General features: G+C 35.9%; 1 protein-coding gene across 1 annotated transcript in view; it reads left to right on the forward strand.

The window, feature by feature from the left end:
- TGM4 (transglutaminase 4) overlaps positions 1 to 15,163 on the forward strand; it is a 32,103-nt gene that overhangs the window by 15,830 nt on the left and 1,110 nt on the right. The window contains exons 4-13 of the mRNA XM_015822876.1: positions 952 to 1,081; positions 1,969 to 2,087; positions 3,197 to 3,304; positions 5,318 to 5,492; positions 6,829 to 6,967; positions 10,804 to 10,907; positions 11,999 to 12,250; positions 12,612 to 12,902; positions 13,222 to 13,391; positions 14,368 to 14,504. Coding sequence (XP_015678362.1) covers positions 952 to 1,081; positions 1,969 to 2,087; positions 3,197 to 3,304; positions 5,318 to 5,492; positions 6,829 to 6,967; positions 10,804 to 10,907; positions 11,999 to 12,250; positions 12,612 to 12,902; positions 13,222 to 13,391; positions 14,368 to 14,504 — 1,625 coding nt within the window. The remainder of the gene's footprint in view (positions 1 to 951; positions 1,082 to 1,968; positions 2,088 to 3,196; positions 3,305 to 5,317; positions 5,493 to 6,828; positions 6,968 to 10,803; positions 10,908 to 11,998; positions 12,251 to 12,611; positions 12,903 to 13,221; positions 13,392 to 14,367; positions 14,505 to 15,163) is intronic.

Raw genomic sequence — 15,163 nt, forward strand, 5'->3', positions numbered from 1 at the left:
GCTGGATGACAAATGTAATGTGTTGACTATTGTTTAATGTTTTGAAGATGAATTTGACTCGCCAGAGCTGCTTCATTAGGATAATGATCCTAGGTGAACTCAATCCTTATGAGAAGTGTCACCATATGACAGATCAATTTATAATAACCTTCCATTTTAAAAATGCAAGCAAGCTTCTAACAAGGGGAGAGTGAGTTTTCTGAAATAAAGAATTTAGCATCACCGCAACACTGATGCAGAAATTTGCATGAAATAGTGAAGTACATTCAAACTTCTGGATGATCCAAAGCACTGCATACTGTATAAACAGTTGCACAGTTCTACTGTATCTCTTCTCAGAAAGAGGTAAATGTGTTTGCATCTGTTTTATGCAACTATTAAATCAGATGTGCATAATCTTTTATCACTAAGGTCTATATTAATTGTCTTGCGGAATAGTAATGGTATGTTGGAATGAACTTGGGAAAAAGGATGAGGGGGGAAAGCATGCTCTTCTTAGTCTTCTCAAATTCTTCCCATGCTTTTCCCGCACTTGCGAACAAAGTGCCTCTTAGGGAATTATTACCTAGGCCAGGTGTAGGCGACCTTGGCTCTTTTATGACTCGTGGACTTCAACTCCCAGAATTCCTGAGCCAGTCATGCTGGCTCAGGAATTTTGGGAGTTGAAGTCCACAAGTCATAAAAGAGCCAAGGTTGCCTATCCCTGACCTAGGCTGTGGGTCTTTATCCTGTCTTCCATGGTCAATCCCACATACCATTATAAGAAGACACATACCAAAGATGGAGCAAGAGAAAAATATGGCTCACCCATACTCTGATCAACATCTATTTCTATTCATACACAGCTATGTATAAACTAGCACACTTTTCTCAACGTACATCTTCCTGCAGCATTTAGATATTTACCATGTACAATGTTGTAATGTTATAAACATCTTGTTCTTCTCTTAGTGTCTAATAGCTGTAACCAGCCCAGCTGATGCAATTATTGGAAAATATCTTCTGAAAGTGGATACAGGATCTAATATTTATAGTCCTACTCAGAATTTTATCTATGTTTTGTTTAATCCTTGGTGTCAAGGTAATTAATACAACCTAGAGTGGCTTAAAAGCTATCACTGGTATGTATGTATGTATGTATGTATGTATGTATGTATGTATGTATGTATGTATGTAATGTATTATATCCAGCTGTAATTCAGTTGAGGATTCCCAGTGATTCACAGATATAGACATAGTATACAATTAAAGCATCCACAGTAAAAAAAACAACCAGTATATAAACAATAGTAAAATAGCAATTTATAGTCTTGTCTCTCTGTGAAAGAGCTCCTCTATAAACATTTTGCAAAAGCCAGGTAAGGAGTGAGTCAATTTCATTTTAACCAGGAGGCCATTCCAAAGGATGGTAGCTGCAATCAAAAACCAGGTCCTCCTGTTTCAATTCTACCTGCTGCTCAAGCAGGAGCTAGGAGGCCATCGTGGGAAACAGAGGGGCCTTAGTCTGATTCAGCAGGGCTGTTTTTATGTTCTTATAAGATATGGATACAATGAACTCCTGAGAGGCAGGAGTTTTACCCATTAAACAAATAGAGATTTGGTCAAGAAAAAGTAATATTCAAGTGATTGAATACTGAATTTTCTGTAATGAGAGATAATTCCTGAGTAACTGTAGCTGGAATAAGAAAGCCTAAAACATATTAATAAGAAAGGCTCTTTACTGAAATTTACCAGTCTGCTTATGTGAATATTCACCAGCTTATTTTGGAGACCAACAGACAATAGTTTTGGTATCCAACCCAAGTATGCGGTTTTCCAGCCAAAGAGATTCAGGGTATTACCTATAAATAAACTATAACTAAAATAAATCAGCCTCCTTCCCCATCCCATTGTTGATGTCCCTGTTGGATATTTCATTGCATCAGATCTTGGTCACCTAAATGTAATGTGCTTATATGTCTGTTTTAGCGGATTATGTTTTTATGCCGGATGATGATGAAAGAACTGAGTACATCCTCAATGATACTGGCTACATTTATGTAGGATCAGTAGCAAATATTCATGGAAGGCCATGGAATTTTGGGCAGGTAAGAGAGAATTTCTTATTTATTCCCCCCAACCATTTATGTTTCCCCATATAGAAGAAGATGAAATAACTTTGAAGGAATGCAAAAGCACTAAGGAAGAAAAAAAATAGCAAGTTTAGTCCTTGAAAGGAGAATATTAAGAAAGAAACTTAAAATAACTCCATCTTGATTCTCTTTGGTGTAAGAGAAGGCAGAGGGAAACTACAGCAGGCTTTCAAGATTCTTGTTTTATACTTACACAGTATAACATGTATACCTGAAATTCTTGAAGTTTCTATTTCCTCACATCGTTCCTATCATGAGAGGCTGACACCTGTCTTTGTTTCTCCCAAATCACTCCATTTCCTCACTTTTTCAGTAACTTGATAAAGAAAGTGCAGGATATAAAATCCTTCTACTTAAGTGACTAGAAAAAACAATGACCAAGGAATGTTGAAATTCTGGTCAAGAATATATATTAAAGTGGAGTACGCTACAGGAAGTGGAGAAAAAAACTGTGTTTTTTTTCTCACTCTCGTGAAACATTTTTTAAATGCCATTGCACTTCTCTGTTGTCATAGGTGTTTCCCACAAAAGCTATTTGGTCTGACCACAATTGTTAAAGTATTAATAAAATTACAAATGTATGTCTTTATGGTGTCTTTAAATGTCAAGGATGATTTATAGAAAATGTCAAGTATGATTTATTGGAAACTTTATCTCTATAATATATGAGTAATACATTAAGAAAGTCTCTTTTTAACATATTGTGACAATGTCTCCATAAAATGATTTCTACAGTGATGACTATTTCTATCATTAAGTACTATTTATTGTGGAATAATAATAATAATTTAATCCAACTACTTTTTAATGGTAGCAACACACCAGGCTTCACATTTGAAACTCTTATGAAGTTGCTGTTGATTGCTTTAAGAAATTATTTTTCCAGCAGTGAAGAAAATCAAATAATCACTCTTTGCTGTTTTTTCATTGTTAGCGTTGGATGTTTCTGTTTTGTATTTTATTCTTGTTGACAAATTAAAATAAATATGTTTTTAAAAAAAGAAATTATTTTACAGCAGTTAAGAACATCAAATAATCATACTTTGACTTGTATTACAAAACAGTTTGAAGATGATATTTTGGATTGCTGTATGTACCTTCTGGACAAAAGTCAGCTCAAGCCAAGTGCTAAAAAGGATCCGGTGATCATCTCCAGAGTCATGTCAGCTTTGGTATGTCATTAGAAATGCTTTATGCTAATCTGTATGTTGTAAATCATGAAAGAGAAATCAGTAAAACTAATCTTCCCATCAATCTGAACCTTAGCCTAAAAGTGTGAAATCTAGTGTCTGCCAGATATTTTAGCCTACAACTCTTGCATTCACTTCCCTATGGCCCTATTAGCTGGGGCAGAGAGTTGAAGTCAAAAGTATCTGCAACTCTCAACATACCAGTTTTATGGTTTCTGGTGCCCTATCACAATTGCCAAAAATTGGTGTCATATTTACTTGAAGAGGGAAAATATAAAACCTGTAGTAGAACACCATGATGTCCAAAAATCCATTGTGGAAAAATGTCTTTAAAATAGTAAATGTTCTGGTGATATAAAATATGTCACCACACACATACATTCACATTTTCAGACTGTTGGACTTTAACTTTGCCTGCACTGACTGTCTACACATACATATGCCTATTGATTACTACAGATGACAGATAAAGCGTTTTTGCATTTTACCTAATTTCCTTATCTAAAATACTTATTATGCTTGCCTCTATATAATATGCCATCTTTGGTTATTTTAAGTGCTTTAATCACCCCTCTCACAGACCAGCTCTCTTTGTCTTTTGTTTTCAATCTGTGTCATTTTAATTCTCTGGGTCTTCTCCATTGTGCAGCCTTCAACTCCAGTGTATAAACTGACTGAAAATGAAGCCATCCTAACAAATTCTTTCTAGATTTTCTTTGCTTTGGCCACCATGATGGCTTCATATTTGCTCTGGATTCTTTGACCCCAGCCTCTTTTATATATTTTTTATATTTCTCCTAGTAGAGAAACTTACCCATAAAGATAAAGAAAGGAAAATAGTATAGTTTTACAAATTCTTCCTATTAGTTGAGCTTGAAGGGGAAAGTGGCAAAATTTTCATGAATCTCACCTTCAAATAGGAGAAGGAGGAGACAGGTCCATCACTGCATGGTTTCCTCAGAAAAGGCCAGTTTTTCACCTTTCTTGTTAAATTTCTTTAAAAACTTGTTAATAAAATGGTAGTAGAGGAACCCGAACAAAGGAAGCATCCATTTTAGTAGTCAATAGGAATTTATAGGGTTGCTTACAAGGAAGTAAATACAGCATGAAAACTAGACATTCTAGCTTGAGCCTCCACAATGCATAAAATACTCCTTTTGACACATAGCCAGAGAGCACAGGTGGAATTTATATTACCTACCTGCTGGAAGTGGATTGAAAATGACATCATTCATTCCTGCCCTCCAGAAATGGTGAGTGGGTTATATTGTGCTAAAGAAAACTGGAAGTTCAGATCTGCCCTTGTTCTCTCTATATAATGGAGGAGCTCTGAATGAACTTAAGTTACTCTAGATTTTCTGTCATTATGCTCATCCCTTAACAATGCTTGTACTTATTTTCTTTTAAATAAGCAACAGCCTTAAGAATATTTTCTTCCAAAATTAATCCTAACTTTAGTGTTTTTCCTCTCTCCACGCATTCTTTCTTCTATCTACTCTCAACACAAACTGTTGTATTTTATGTACATGCAGCATGACCACAGCATAATGGTCTTCTAGTTCATTATGCAGCCAATTGTTTGCTACCAGTAAGACCCTGTTCTGAAATGTACTTTGTTAAACTAAGCAAAAATAGGCTTCAAATGGAGGGGAAACTGTCTGTAAAAAAATATAATAAGAACTTTTTCTGAAATGTGAAGACAAATGGTAGAGCACAGGTCAGCATCATTTCAGTATTATGTATGACAGGGGAAGGATGGAGGTCACAGATCTAATGACACTAAAAATGACTAGACACACAAGACGTGAGCTTTTTGCCTTCAGGTTTCAAAAATGCAGCTCACAATTTCAGCACACCCTCTATTTACGTATGTGAAGACTATCTTGTGCTGTTAGGGTTGAAAATGCAGTATGCATTCTAGCCTTAAGGAGGATGTTATTTCATAATGTTATTAACTGAACCAGGGATGTTTTATTCTCATCAACTCTTTATTAGGTTAATTGTGACGATGATTGTGGAATTCTGCTTGCAAACTGGTCAGGACGTTATATTGGTGGCACAGCTCCTTTGGCCTGGACAGGAAGTGTCCCAATTTTGCAACAATATTACAAGACACAGACAAGTGTCCTATATGGTCAGTGTTGGGTTTTCTCTGGAGTGGTTACCACAGGTAAGATGAACTCCTCCAGGCAGAAGCTTTTCCTGCACGTTTTTATGAAAACATTTATTAATTATTTTTTATGTAAGAAAATAAATCAGTTTAGTGATCTACATTCTAGGAAAGATAACGGGATTCAGGATTCTGCCTCCTTGATCTGATTGTAGGTTCCTAAGACACATTCTTGGAATTAGGAAGATGGACCAGATTGACTCTCTGCTCTGATTCAGCAGATTCTTCTCATCCTTAATCAGCCAGGCAGCCAAACTTTATTATTTCAATACAGGTTTTAACTGTAACATTTTTAAATGTATAGTAAATTAGAAAAGAGTAAATAATTGCATAAGAGAAAACATTCATAATATCTGTTAAAAAAAAAAAAAAGCACACCCTTGAGTAAAACTCCTTAGAACGTGCCATACAGATGTGGCTAGCGTGCTCTAATGAAATATTTTGTAAAATTTCTCAGACTTGCCATTCTCTGATAGTTTCCCATCTAAGAAGTGACCCAGATCTAATTCTGCTTAGCTTACAAATGCAGATGAGATCAGTGAAATATTGCCATTTGCTGAAACTACAATACCTATTCATCATGTTAATCTGCTATAAACTATAGAATAATTTAACAGGGCAAAATCTGCCACCAATAGTGAAATTACTTTATTATAGGGAAAGAAAATTTTCTGAATGTTAGCCCAATTATTTTCACTTTAAGAGATAATTTGAAATTCTAGATCAAATATTTTTTTAAAAACATAATAAAACAGATAGTGAGGCATGTCTTCCAAAACCCCAGATCTGGAATCATTTGTCATTTTCTTAAAATAGTGATAAAATTGTTGTTGAGGTCACATGCATCTTTAGCCAAGTTCAAGAAGTTTTCAGAATAAGATTGAGGATAAACTTTGGGCAGGACAGAAGTGTGGTTGATCATGCCACAGAGAGGGACTATCTTGTTATTTCCAAAGGTACCTAAATCAGAGTTGACAGAAAATAAAGTCAAGGAAGAAAAATCACTCTAGAGAGAAACCATACTGCTGGATATAAATGTACTTTCTTTGAAAAGCAGTTGAGTATTTTTCAGGTTTAACTTTCATTAAGAGACAGAATTAATTTGGTCTAATCTAGCAGCTTCTTCTGACATATAAAGATCTTATAAAAATACCATCAAAATCCACTTAGCACTATAGCTATTTTATTATAGTTAGGTCTTTTGTACAATGAACCATGCCTTTAAAAATAGTATTCATACACAATTAAAATCCTGCATTATAAAAAGCAGTGGTTGTTGCTAAAGACAATAAAGCAGTTAATGAAGTGAGCACTAACAAATTTCTCTTTGTTTCAGTTATGCGCTGTCTGGGGATTCCATGCAGAAGTATATCAAACTTTGCTTCAGCTCATGATACAGAGGAAAACCTTAAAGTGGACATTTATTTGGATGAAAAAGGAAGAAAAATAGATTCATTAACAAATGATTCAGTTTGGTAATTATCAATATATATTATTAAGAAATTATTTTTATTGAAATGCTAATTTATGAAGAAAATAGGTAGAAAAGGAAAATCTGTATTATTTTTAATTATGCAGATATAAGGTAAATCAGGGACTAATCATAGTCAGTTTACTGCTTCATGTACAGTATAGTCTTGTGAATGATTACCCAGCTCACAGCAATTTCAACTGAGACTGGGTCCAGTAGAGCAAAGTAGCAGCCTGCGTGATTAATGGCGCACGAATCATACAACTATAAATCTAAAACAGGAAGGCTGTAAGGGAATATCTATTTGCACTGACTCTTTGAAATTAATCATTGTGAGGGCAACTGACCTTCTGACCAGAAAATATCAGTAGTTTGAAAAAAGCAATAAGTAATGCATCCTTGGTAGGTGCTTGTGTGATTACAATTTTATTTTAGAATATTTGGCTTAGTTTACTTGTTTTGCAGCTGTCTTTCATGGCGCTCTTTTCAAATTTGGATACTGTCTTATTTATAAGCAGTTTACATGGACATATTGCTTATCTAGAGTCTTTAGTTTGTGCTCTGAAATTATATGGCCAACTCAGCCAGTGTGCTCTTTTGAACTACCCTGCTATCAGCCCCCCTTAACACAAAGACCCTGCAGGAGAAGGTAGTATGGACAACTGCTGGAATTGGCAGAGTGAGAGCTGTGGACTATAAACACAAAATGTTTGGTATGTCCTTGCATAATAGATACAGTGCCCTTGCTGAACTTAATAAGGCTCAACTACTTGTAATGACGGTGATGACTCAACTGAGCAGAGGATTGCGAGGAAGAAATTGTTTTGGATAAGGGAAGATGTGAATCAGGTATTGCAAATCAGTCATGTGAGGTGAGCAAGGTAGCTAAAAAGAAATGCCATCTTTTGGTTGGTGATTCAATTATAAGAGATGTCAATTTAGGAAAGGAAGAGGAGGTCTTGAAAAGGTGAGGGTCTGCCTGGTGGTACTGCCAACAGAGAAAAAAGGTGCGTTGTTAAGATAGTCAAGAATGTTAGTAAGAACAGTGATGTTGATGTTGTTGTGCATCTTGGCACTAATGACCTGTACAATTAGAATATACTTTCTGTGCAGAAAGATTTTCAGACCTTGGAGCAGGAACTTAGTAGGATAGGCTGTAATCTTACTTTTTCAGAGGTTTTTATCTATATATAAGGAGCAAAAAGGAAAAGGCCAGTGTATATGAAATTCAATGCATGGCTAAAGAAATGGTGTAAAATAGAAGGTTTTGGTTATATTAGTAATGATGTTTGCAGTAGGTCTGATGAAGGGATGGTTTACATCCATCATAGAAAGGGTGGAAAATTCAGGAGTTTTCTAGAGAATTATTTAAATTGAACAATGGGGACAGCGAGTTAATTGATACAGAACATTTCTGTCCCCAGCAACCTAAAACCAATAGTGTTCTCAGTGTTTCTAAGATAGATGTTTGTGCAGTTAAGAATATTAAGATTGATGTTAAGAAAAATCAAGTGTGATACTATGTGCCATACCATGTGCACTAGTCAAACTGGTGGTAAGGCTGAAAGGGAACTCAGACACAAAACAGGTTATGTAGAAAATAAACACAGGGTCAGTCAAAAAGAACTCCAATGCACAAAATATGAGGAATAAATAGGGCAAACTAGAAATCCAAGTACATGAGGGAAGATATGATATTGTTGCCATTACAGAAACTTGGGATGAAACCCATGAATGGAATATATAACTAGAGAGACTTAAATTGTGTAAAAGAAACAGACCTAATAAAAGAGGGTGAGGAGTTGCACTATATATAAGAAATAAGTATATCTATACAGAAAGTTCTACATTTAGGCAAGAAAAATCATATGCACAGGTATAATATAGGCGGTGTCTCAATAGTAGTAACTATGAGAGGGATCCTGAAGTCCTAGTGGACAATCACTTAAATATGAGTCAGCAGTGTGCTGCAGCTGCCAAAAAACCCAACACAGACCTAGGCTGTATTGACAGAGGAATAGAATCAAGCATTAATACCACTTTATAATGCCTTGGTAAGACCACACTTAGAATGTTGCATCAAGTTTTGGTTGCCATGATATAAAACTATGTTGAGACTCTAAAAAGAGTGCAGAGAAGAGCAATGAAGATGATTAGGGAACTGGAGGCTAAAGCATACAAAGAACAGTTGCAGAAATTGGATATGTCTAATTTAATGGGGGGGAAAGGACTAGGAGTAATACAATAGCAGTATTCCAATATCTAAGAGGCTGCCACAAAGAAGAGGGAGTCAGGCTATTCTCCCAAGCACCTGAAGGCAGGAGAAGAAGCAATGGATGGAAACTAATCAAGGAAAAAACCAACCTAGAACTAAGTAGAAATTTCCTCACATGAACAAATAATCAGTGGATTCACTTGTCTCCAGAAATTGTAGGTGTTCTAACACGGGAGGATTTTAAGAAGAGACTGGACAACCATTTGTCTGAAATGGTATAGGGTTTTGTGTTTGAGCAGGGAGTTGGACTAGAAGGACCTCCAAGGTTCTTTCCAACTCTGTTATTCTCTTATTCTGTTAATGTTGGGCAATTAATGTTGTCAGATCTAACATTGCTACTTTTTTTAAAAAAAATCTGTTATTCTTTTTATGTTTCCTAAAATGCTATTCATGAAGGTCTGGAGACTTTCTTATGTTCTAGAACAGGGCTTTTCAACCCTTTCACAGATTGTACCACCTTTAGGACATGAGTACCACCAGTGGTTTAGCAAGGTGTCAAAAACTTGATGATCAAAAAAAAAAGGAAAAAAGTGATAAAGTACACCCACTTATCACACTCTCACATACTTCTCCCAAAAAGCGTTTCCTCTCTTTCTTTCTCCTCACCACTTCTCTGACAAAAGCCTTTTCTCTTCTGACTCTTTCTCTTGTGTCTTTTTTCCCCTCTTCCTCTCCCACCAAAACTGCCTCCTTTTATATCCTCTCCTGTCTCCGCCCCCTCCTCCTTTCTCTTCCGGGTGTCTCACCCCAGCAGCCCTGCAGCTCCCGAGGACTTTCTCATGACAAGTCCTGCACTCCGACGCTCTAGCTCGTTCCCTCCCCCTGCTACACTTGTCTAGGCTAGGCAGGGTCGTGTACCATCTGCCGGGTGCCAATGTACCACCAGAGGTATGTGTACCACTGGTTGAAAAGCCCTGTTCTAGAAGATGAATGAACAGTTAAAATAAACCTTTGCTGCCTTCTTGTGTACAAGAAATGTACTCTGAATATAGCTTCTTTGTGTCCTGTTACTACATTAAAAACTTTTTTAAAAATCCTACTGTTTCAAAAAACAGAGAAGCAGGAAAGCAGCATCTTAAGAGGCAGAACTCGAATGACTAGACCTGGTCCTTCCCCCATCTCATTAGTCAGAGCAGAAGAACCTTCTTCATGCTTTTTTCAGTTTCCTCGACACTATGGCGCATAGTTGCCCCTGCAGGTTTTGAAGAAGTCCATCATCCTCTTTCAAAAGGCTTTGAAGCCTTTCAAAAGGCTTCTTAGAAAACCCTATAATTTGTTACACAAAAGGTTCATTCAAAGTATTCAAAACCATTTTGGTATTAGACTAGAGAAAGATCTAATATAATCCATGGCTGTCCATATGTGCTGGTTATAATTTTCATCAGGATGGGCTATAAACCTCATATAACTTCCAATGTACCTGGAGGATTTCAGTTGGGGGGGAAGCTGTTCTAAGCAAGAGTTGAGAATGTAAGACCTGTTGACATTCTCTGCAGTTTACAAATTAAATGAAATGGTTATAATTTTCTATATTTATTTGGAACTCTAATACTTATCTACATTAGGAACTTTCACGTATGGAATGAGGTCTGGATGAAAAGAATAGACTTGCCCAGTGGCTTTGATGGTTGGCAGGCAATTGATGCCACACCTCAGCAAAGGAGCGAAGGTAGGACACCTGATATTTGCACAAGCTAATGAAATATTAACATTTGGTTATATTTAAAATCTATAAAGTTTGTCCTCTCACAATTCATCTTGTATACTTTATGCCACATGCATGCATATATTATACTCTGGATAAATTGTGCATATTTTACTTATATGCATGGAATGTGCTATTAACTTTAGTTTTACAGATAACCAGGAATAGTGAAGTGAAACTATGGAAGGATTGTGCAGGAAATAGTGGATGAGACAAAACCAAGTCATTTGTTCCCCATGAAAAAAAAATGTTATTCAGAAATGTAACTTTAGATCTGAGGGATGGAAAATGTGAGGCATCTGAAAATTGTTCATGCTGACTTGGACTGCTGTGAGTTACAGTTTAGCATCAGCCTGAAGATTTTTATCTTTTTCTCCTTGCATTCCCATCATGTGTTAAAAGAGACAAAGAACAATAGGCTAAACTCAGGTGGGCCTCAGTTTATCCAGCATGTTCAGCAAGATTTTTTTTCTTGGTTTTCTATTAACTTTTGTGCTATGTAACTTCTATAGAGACAGAATAATATTCCCGAAACCACCTACCAGGCTTGGAATTGCAACCAGAATGGAATATACAAACTAAATGTGGATTAATTATCCATTCTTTCTTTTTTCAAATTAGAAAGAGTTGGAATGGCAACTTTGAAACCAAATTCAAGAATGTAATGTAACAGATGTGATGCGAGAAAGGAATATTATTCTTAGATCTCAGTAAAACAATTCATAAAACTGAATTGGTTCAAGGGAATACTCTATAGTGCTATCATGTTTCTGATAACAATTGCCAAAGAAAAATCTATGTGATGTGAAAACATAATGTTTTTTTACAATGCACTTTGGTATACTGCTTGTCATCATCAGAAGTTTGATAATTGTTTATTCCAGCATTTTCATAAATACAACAAAATTCCTGGTTACAAAGACCTGGTTACTTTACAAAATTGTAGCTTACTTAATGCTCCTATTTGCATGCTTGCCATGAAATTCTGGATGGACACAGAAATGCCATTTTTTGGGTTTACTAATCAAGTAATTATTCTCCATTCTTCTCTGTAGGAATTTTCCAGTGTGGCCCAAGCCCAGTCAAGGCCATCAGAAATGGAGAAGTCTACCTTCCCTATGATTCTAAGTTTGTGTTTGCAGCAGTGAATGCAGACAAGATCTTTTGGTGTGTAAAGAATGAGAAGAACACAAAAGACTGTGTCAAGCTGTGGGAAGAAAATAAGGCAATAGGGAAAAAAATCAGCACTAAAGCTGTTGGGAAGAACATCCGTGAAGACATCACTACCCAATACAAATTTCTGGAAGGTAACCCACTGATGTATTTGATCTTTTCTATCAACAGGGAAATTTATTTTTTCACCTAGTTTATTTAATGGTACCCACTTCATATTTTGAAGTGTGCACTTAAGCTGTAAATTAAAACAAACTTGTGTTTTAAAAATCATTCAGCCATAATTGTCAGAAAAGCAAATCAATAAGGAACAACCTTTCCATTGCTAACTATTCATGCATGGGAGAGCTCTTAGTCTTAAATTCTAAATGTTAATAAATTCTTAGATACAGACTTATCTGATATTTATAACTGACAGTGGAAATGATTTCTGATGAACTGATTTTTTTTTCTCTTGTTCTTGGGATTGGTTGTTCTTTTTGTTCTGTTTTTAAGATACTCACGAGGAAAGAAAAGCTGTGGAAACTGCTTATTCCTACCTTTCAAAACTTCCAAGCCATGAATCTATATCTAACCCACTGAAGACAAACCTGAAACTTGGGGTAGAAAAAAAATATACTTTGTGGCCTGGACAGCCAGTTGACCTGAACCTCATTGTAGAGAATGAATCTGTGGGGAGTTGGAGTGGCTGCCTTTTTGCTTCTTGCCAGCTTGAATCTTACACTGGGAAAGTGTATGCAGACCTTTCAACAATCAAGCAGATGGTCCAGACTGAAGGCAAACCAGGTGTGTGTGTTTGTTTGTGTGTGTGTGTGTGTGTGCGTGTGCATCAAGAACTAGTGTTTTTGTTATAAACAATCTTTTTCCTTCTCACCTTCACCTAGACTTTTTATTTGTAGTGTTTTCTATATGAACATAGAAAATAGAGAAGCTGTGTCTTCATTGCCTTCCTCTTTGCAACTTTCTTGGTATTTCCATTTCAAAAGCAGAAGGCAATATCTGTTTGAAAAGCAACAAAATTATCCAAATAAAGGACACAATGAGTATGTCTTCTATTCTGTGAACTTGTCTTTCTCTAGCTGTCTCTTTTCTGTGGTTGTTGCAGTTATTCAAATACCTTGGAAAATATCAGCTGATACTTACATGCAAACAGTTATGTCTACTGAAGATGAACTTCTGATCAAAGTCAATGTTATTGCTGAAATTCAAGAAACCAATGAAAAAATCACAAAACAGATTATTTTAAATTTTGAGCACCCACCTCTCAAAATTGAGGTAAGAAATTAAATAAAATCTTCAAAGATCACTGATAAATTTACAGTATATTGTTTTCTTTGCAATACATTTGAAAATGCTTACTTTCTTGCCTTCTTCTGCATGATTTTTAACTTCATGGTATAATCGACAACTATGGAATTTCCCATTTGTCTCAGGCATGAACCAGATTTGATCCTCCTTACTTTGAGAATAGCTTCTGTGACAACAAAAAAAAACAAGGTGTGGTGGTGATTGGTATTTAGAACACATTAGACAAAGACAAGGTGTGGTGGTGGTGATTGGTATTTAGAACACATTAGACAACATATGACCCACTGAGTCTTCTTTTGTCAATATTTAGTTATTTAAAGAGAGAAACAAGATAACTATTGATGGGCAAAAAAGCAGTGGGAGTGGGAGTGACTTTCTGCTAGCTTCCCTTTTGACTTTGCCTGCTGAAAACTGACAGGCAGCATCAAAAATTGCAATTGTGATTATAGCTGGGTGCAGCAACCCTGCAATGGATGCAAATTTGTGAACACAACTGGTGGGAATATCTTAAAATTTCAGTTACCCAGAATAATGGGTTGTGGATTTGAGGTACCTTGATTCAAAAAGGGTTGCTGTTTGATACAACCATTTCAGCTAATTGAAGGTTGCAAACAGACAAGATAATATTGATGAGGATAGAATTAAGTCAGTTTCCTACATCCTAATGAATTGGATTCAAAGAAAATGCTTCTGAGATTGAATATAAACCTCAGTGCAAACTTTGGGTGATACTAAGTCTAATCAGTTAGTGTAGCCTCCTGAACTATTAATGCAAGGACTTCCTCTCCATCCGTACTCAGTCTTAAACATCTTCATATAGTGGATTTAAAAAACCACTATTATTATGTTCCCTTTACTATCTTTGTATTATATTTGTCTTCTACACTTCTGCATTTTCCTTAGCTGAATCTGTTTAATTAACTGATTCTTTGATCCTTTTTAGATGGCAGATACTGCAAAGGTTAATCAAGATTTTACCTGTGCATTTATTTTCAAGAATACATTATCCATTCCATTGGAAAACTGCAAGTTGTATGTAGAAGGCCTGGGCATTTTTATAATGGAAGTATTTGATCAAGGGTAAGATTAAAGTAGCTGAAGCACAATTGTTTTTTCTTGTCAGACATTGAAGCAAAGTTAGCTTTCTGGACTTACTGACCTTAAGAATATCTCTTCTTTCTGTACATGGTAATGTATGCTATTTTCCTTTGCTTTAAAATGTGGTACACTGGTCCCATGGTAATTTAAATGTAACCATAACCACCTTGCTGTTGTTATTAATGCTGCTAGTTCAACAACTGAACATGCTCACAGGTTGCTAATAAAGCACTAAGAACCCTCTTATTTAGCTTATTCTGAGGTATGGGCCCCCTATGAATCATAGGACAATAATGCAAATTCCAATAGGGGCTTTGGAGCATATGGTGGCATTTTTGTCTGCAACTTTTTAAAGCAGCCATAATTTTTTCTTTGAGATTCTGTGGCTGCTTTATGTCTTTTTCTTAAAATTGTCATTGAGGATGACATTAAATTAAGAGGACAGGCTTAGAACATGGAATAGGAACGTTGCAGATGGGTGCAGCATTCCTGCCCTACATACCTAAGAACATAAGTAAGCATCATGTAGAGCTTTTGTGCCTATTGTTTAGAAGAGGATATACATACCAAATAAGTGGTGTTCAGCTACAATTCTACTTATAGATTATGGCAAAATGATCTGTTGCATGCAGATTTTAATT

The sequence above is a fragment of the Protobothrops mucrosquamatus genome, unplaced genomic scaffold (assembly GCF_001527695.2).
Source record: "Protobothrops mucrosquamatus isolate PMUCROS unplaced genomic scaffold, P.Mucros_1.0 scaffold_177, whole genome shotgun sequence".
NCBI classification, from domain to species: domain Eukaryota; kingdom Metazoa; phylum Chordata; class Lepidosauria; order Squamata; family Viperidae; genus Protobothrops; species Protobothrops mucrosquamatus.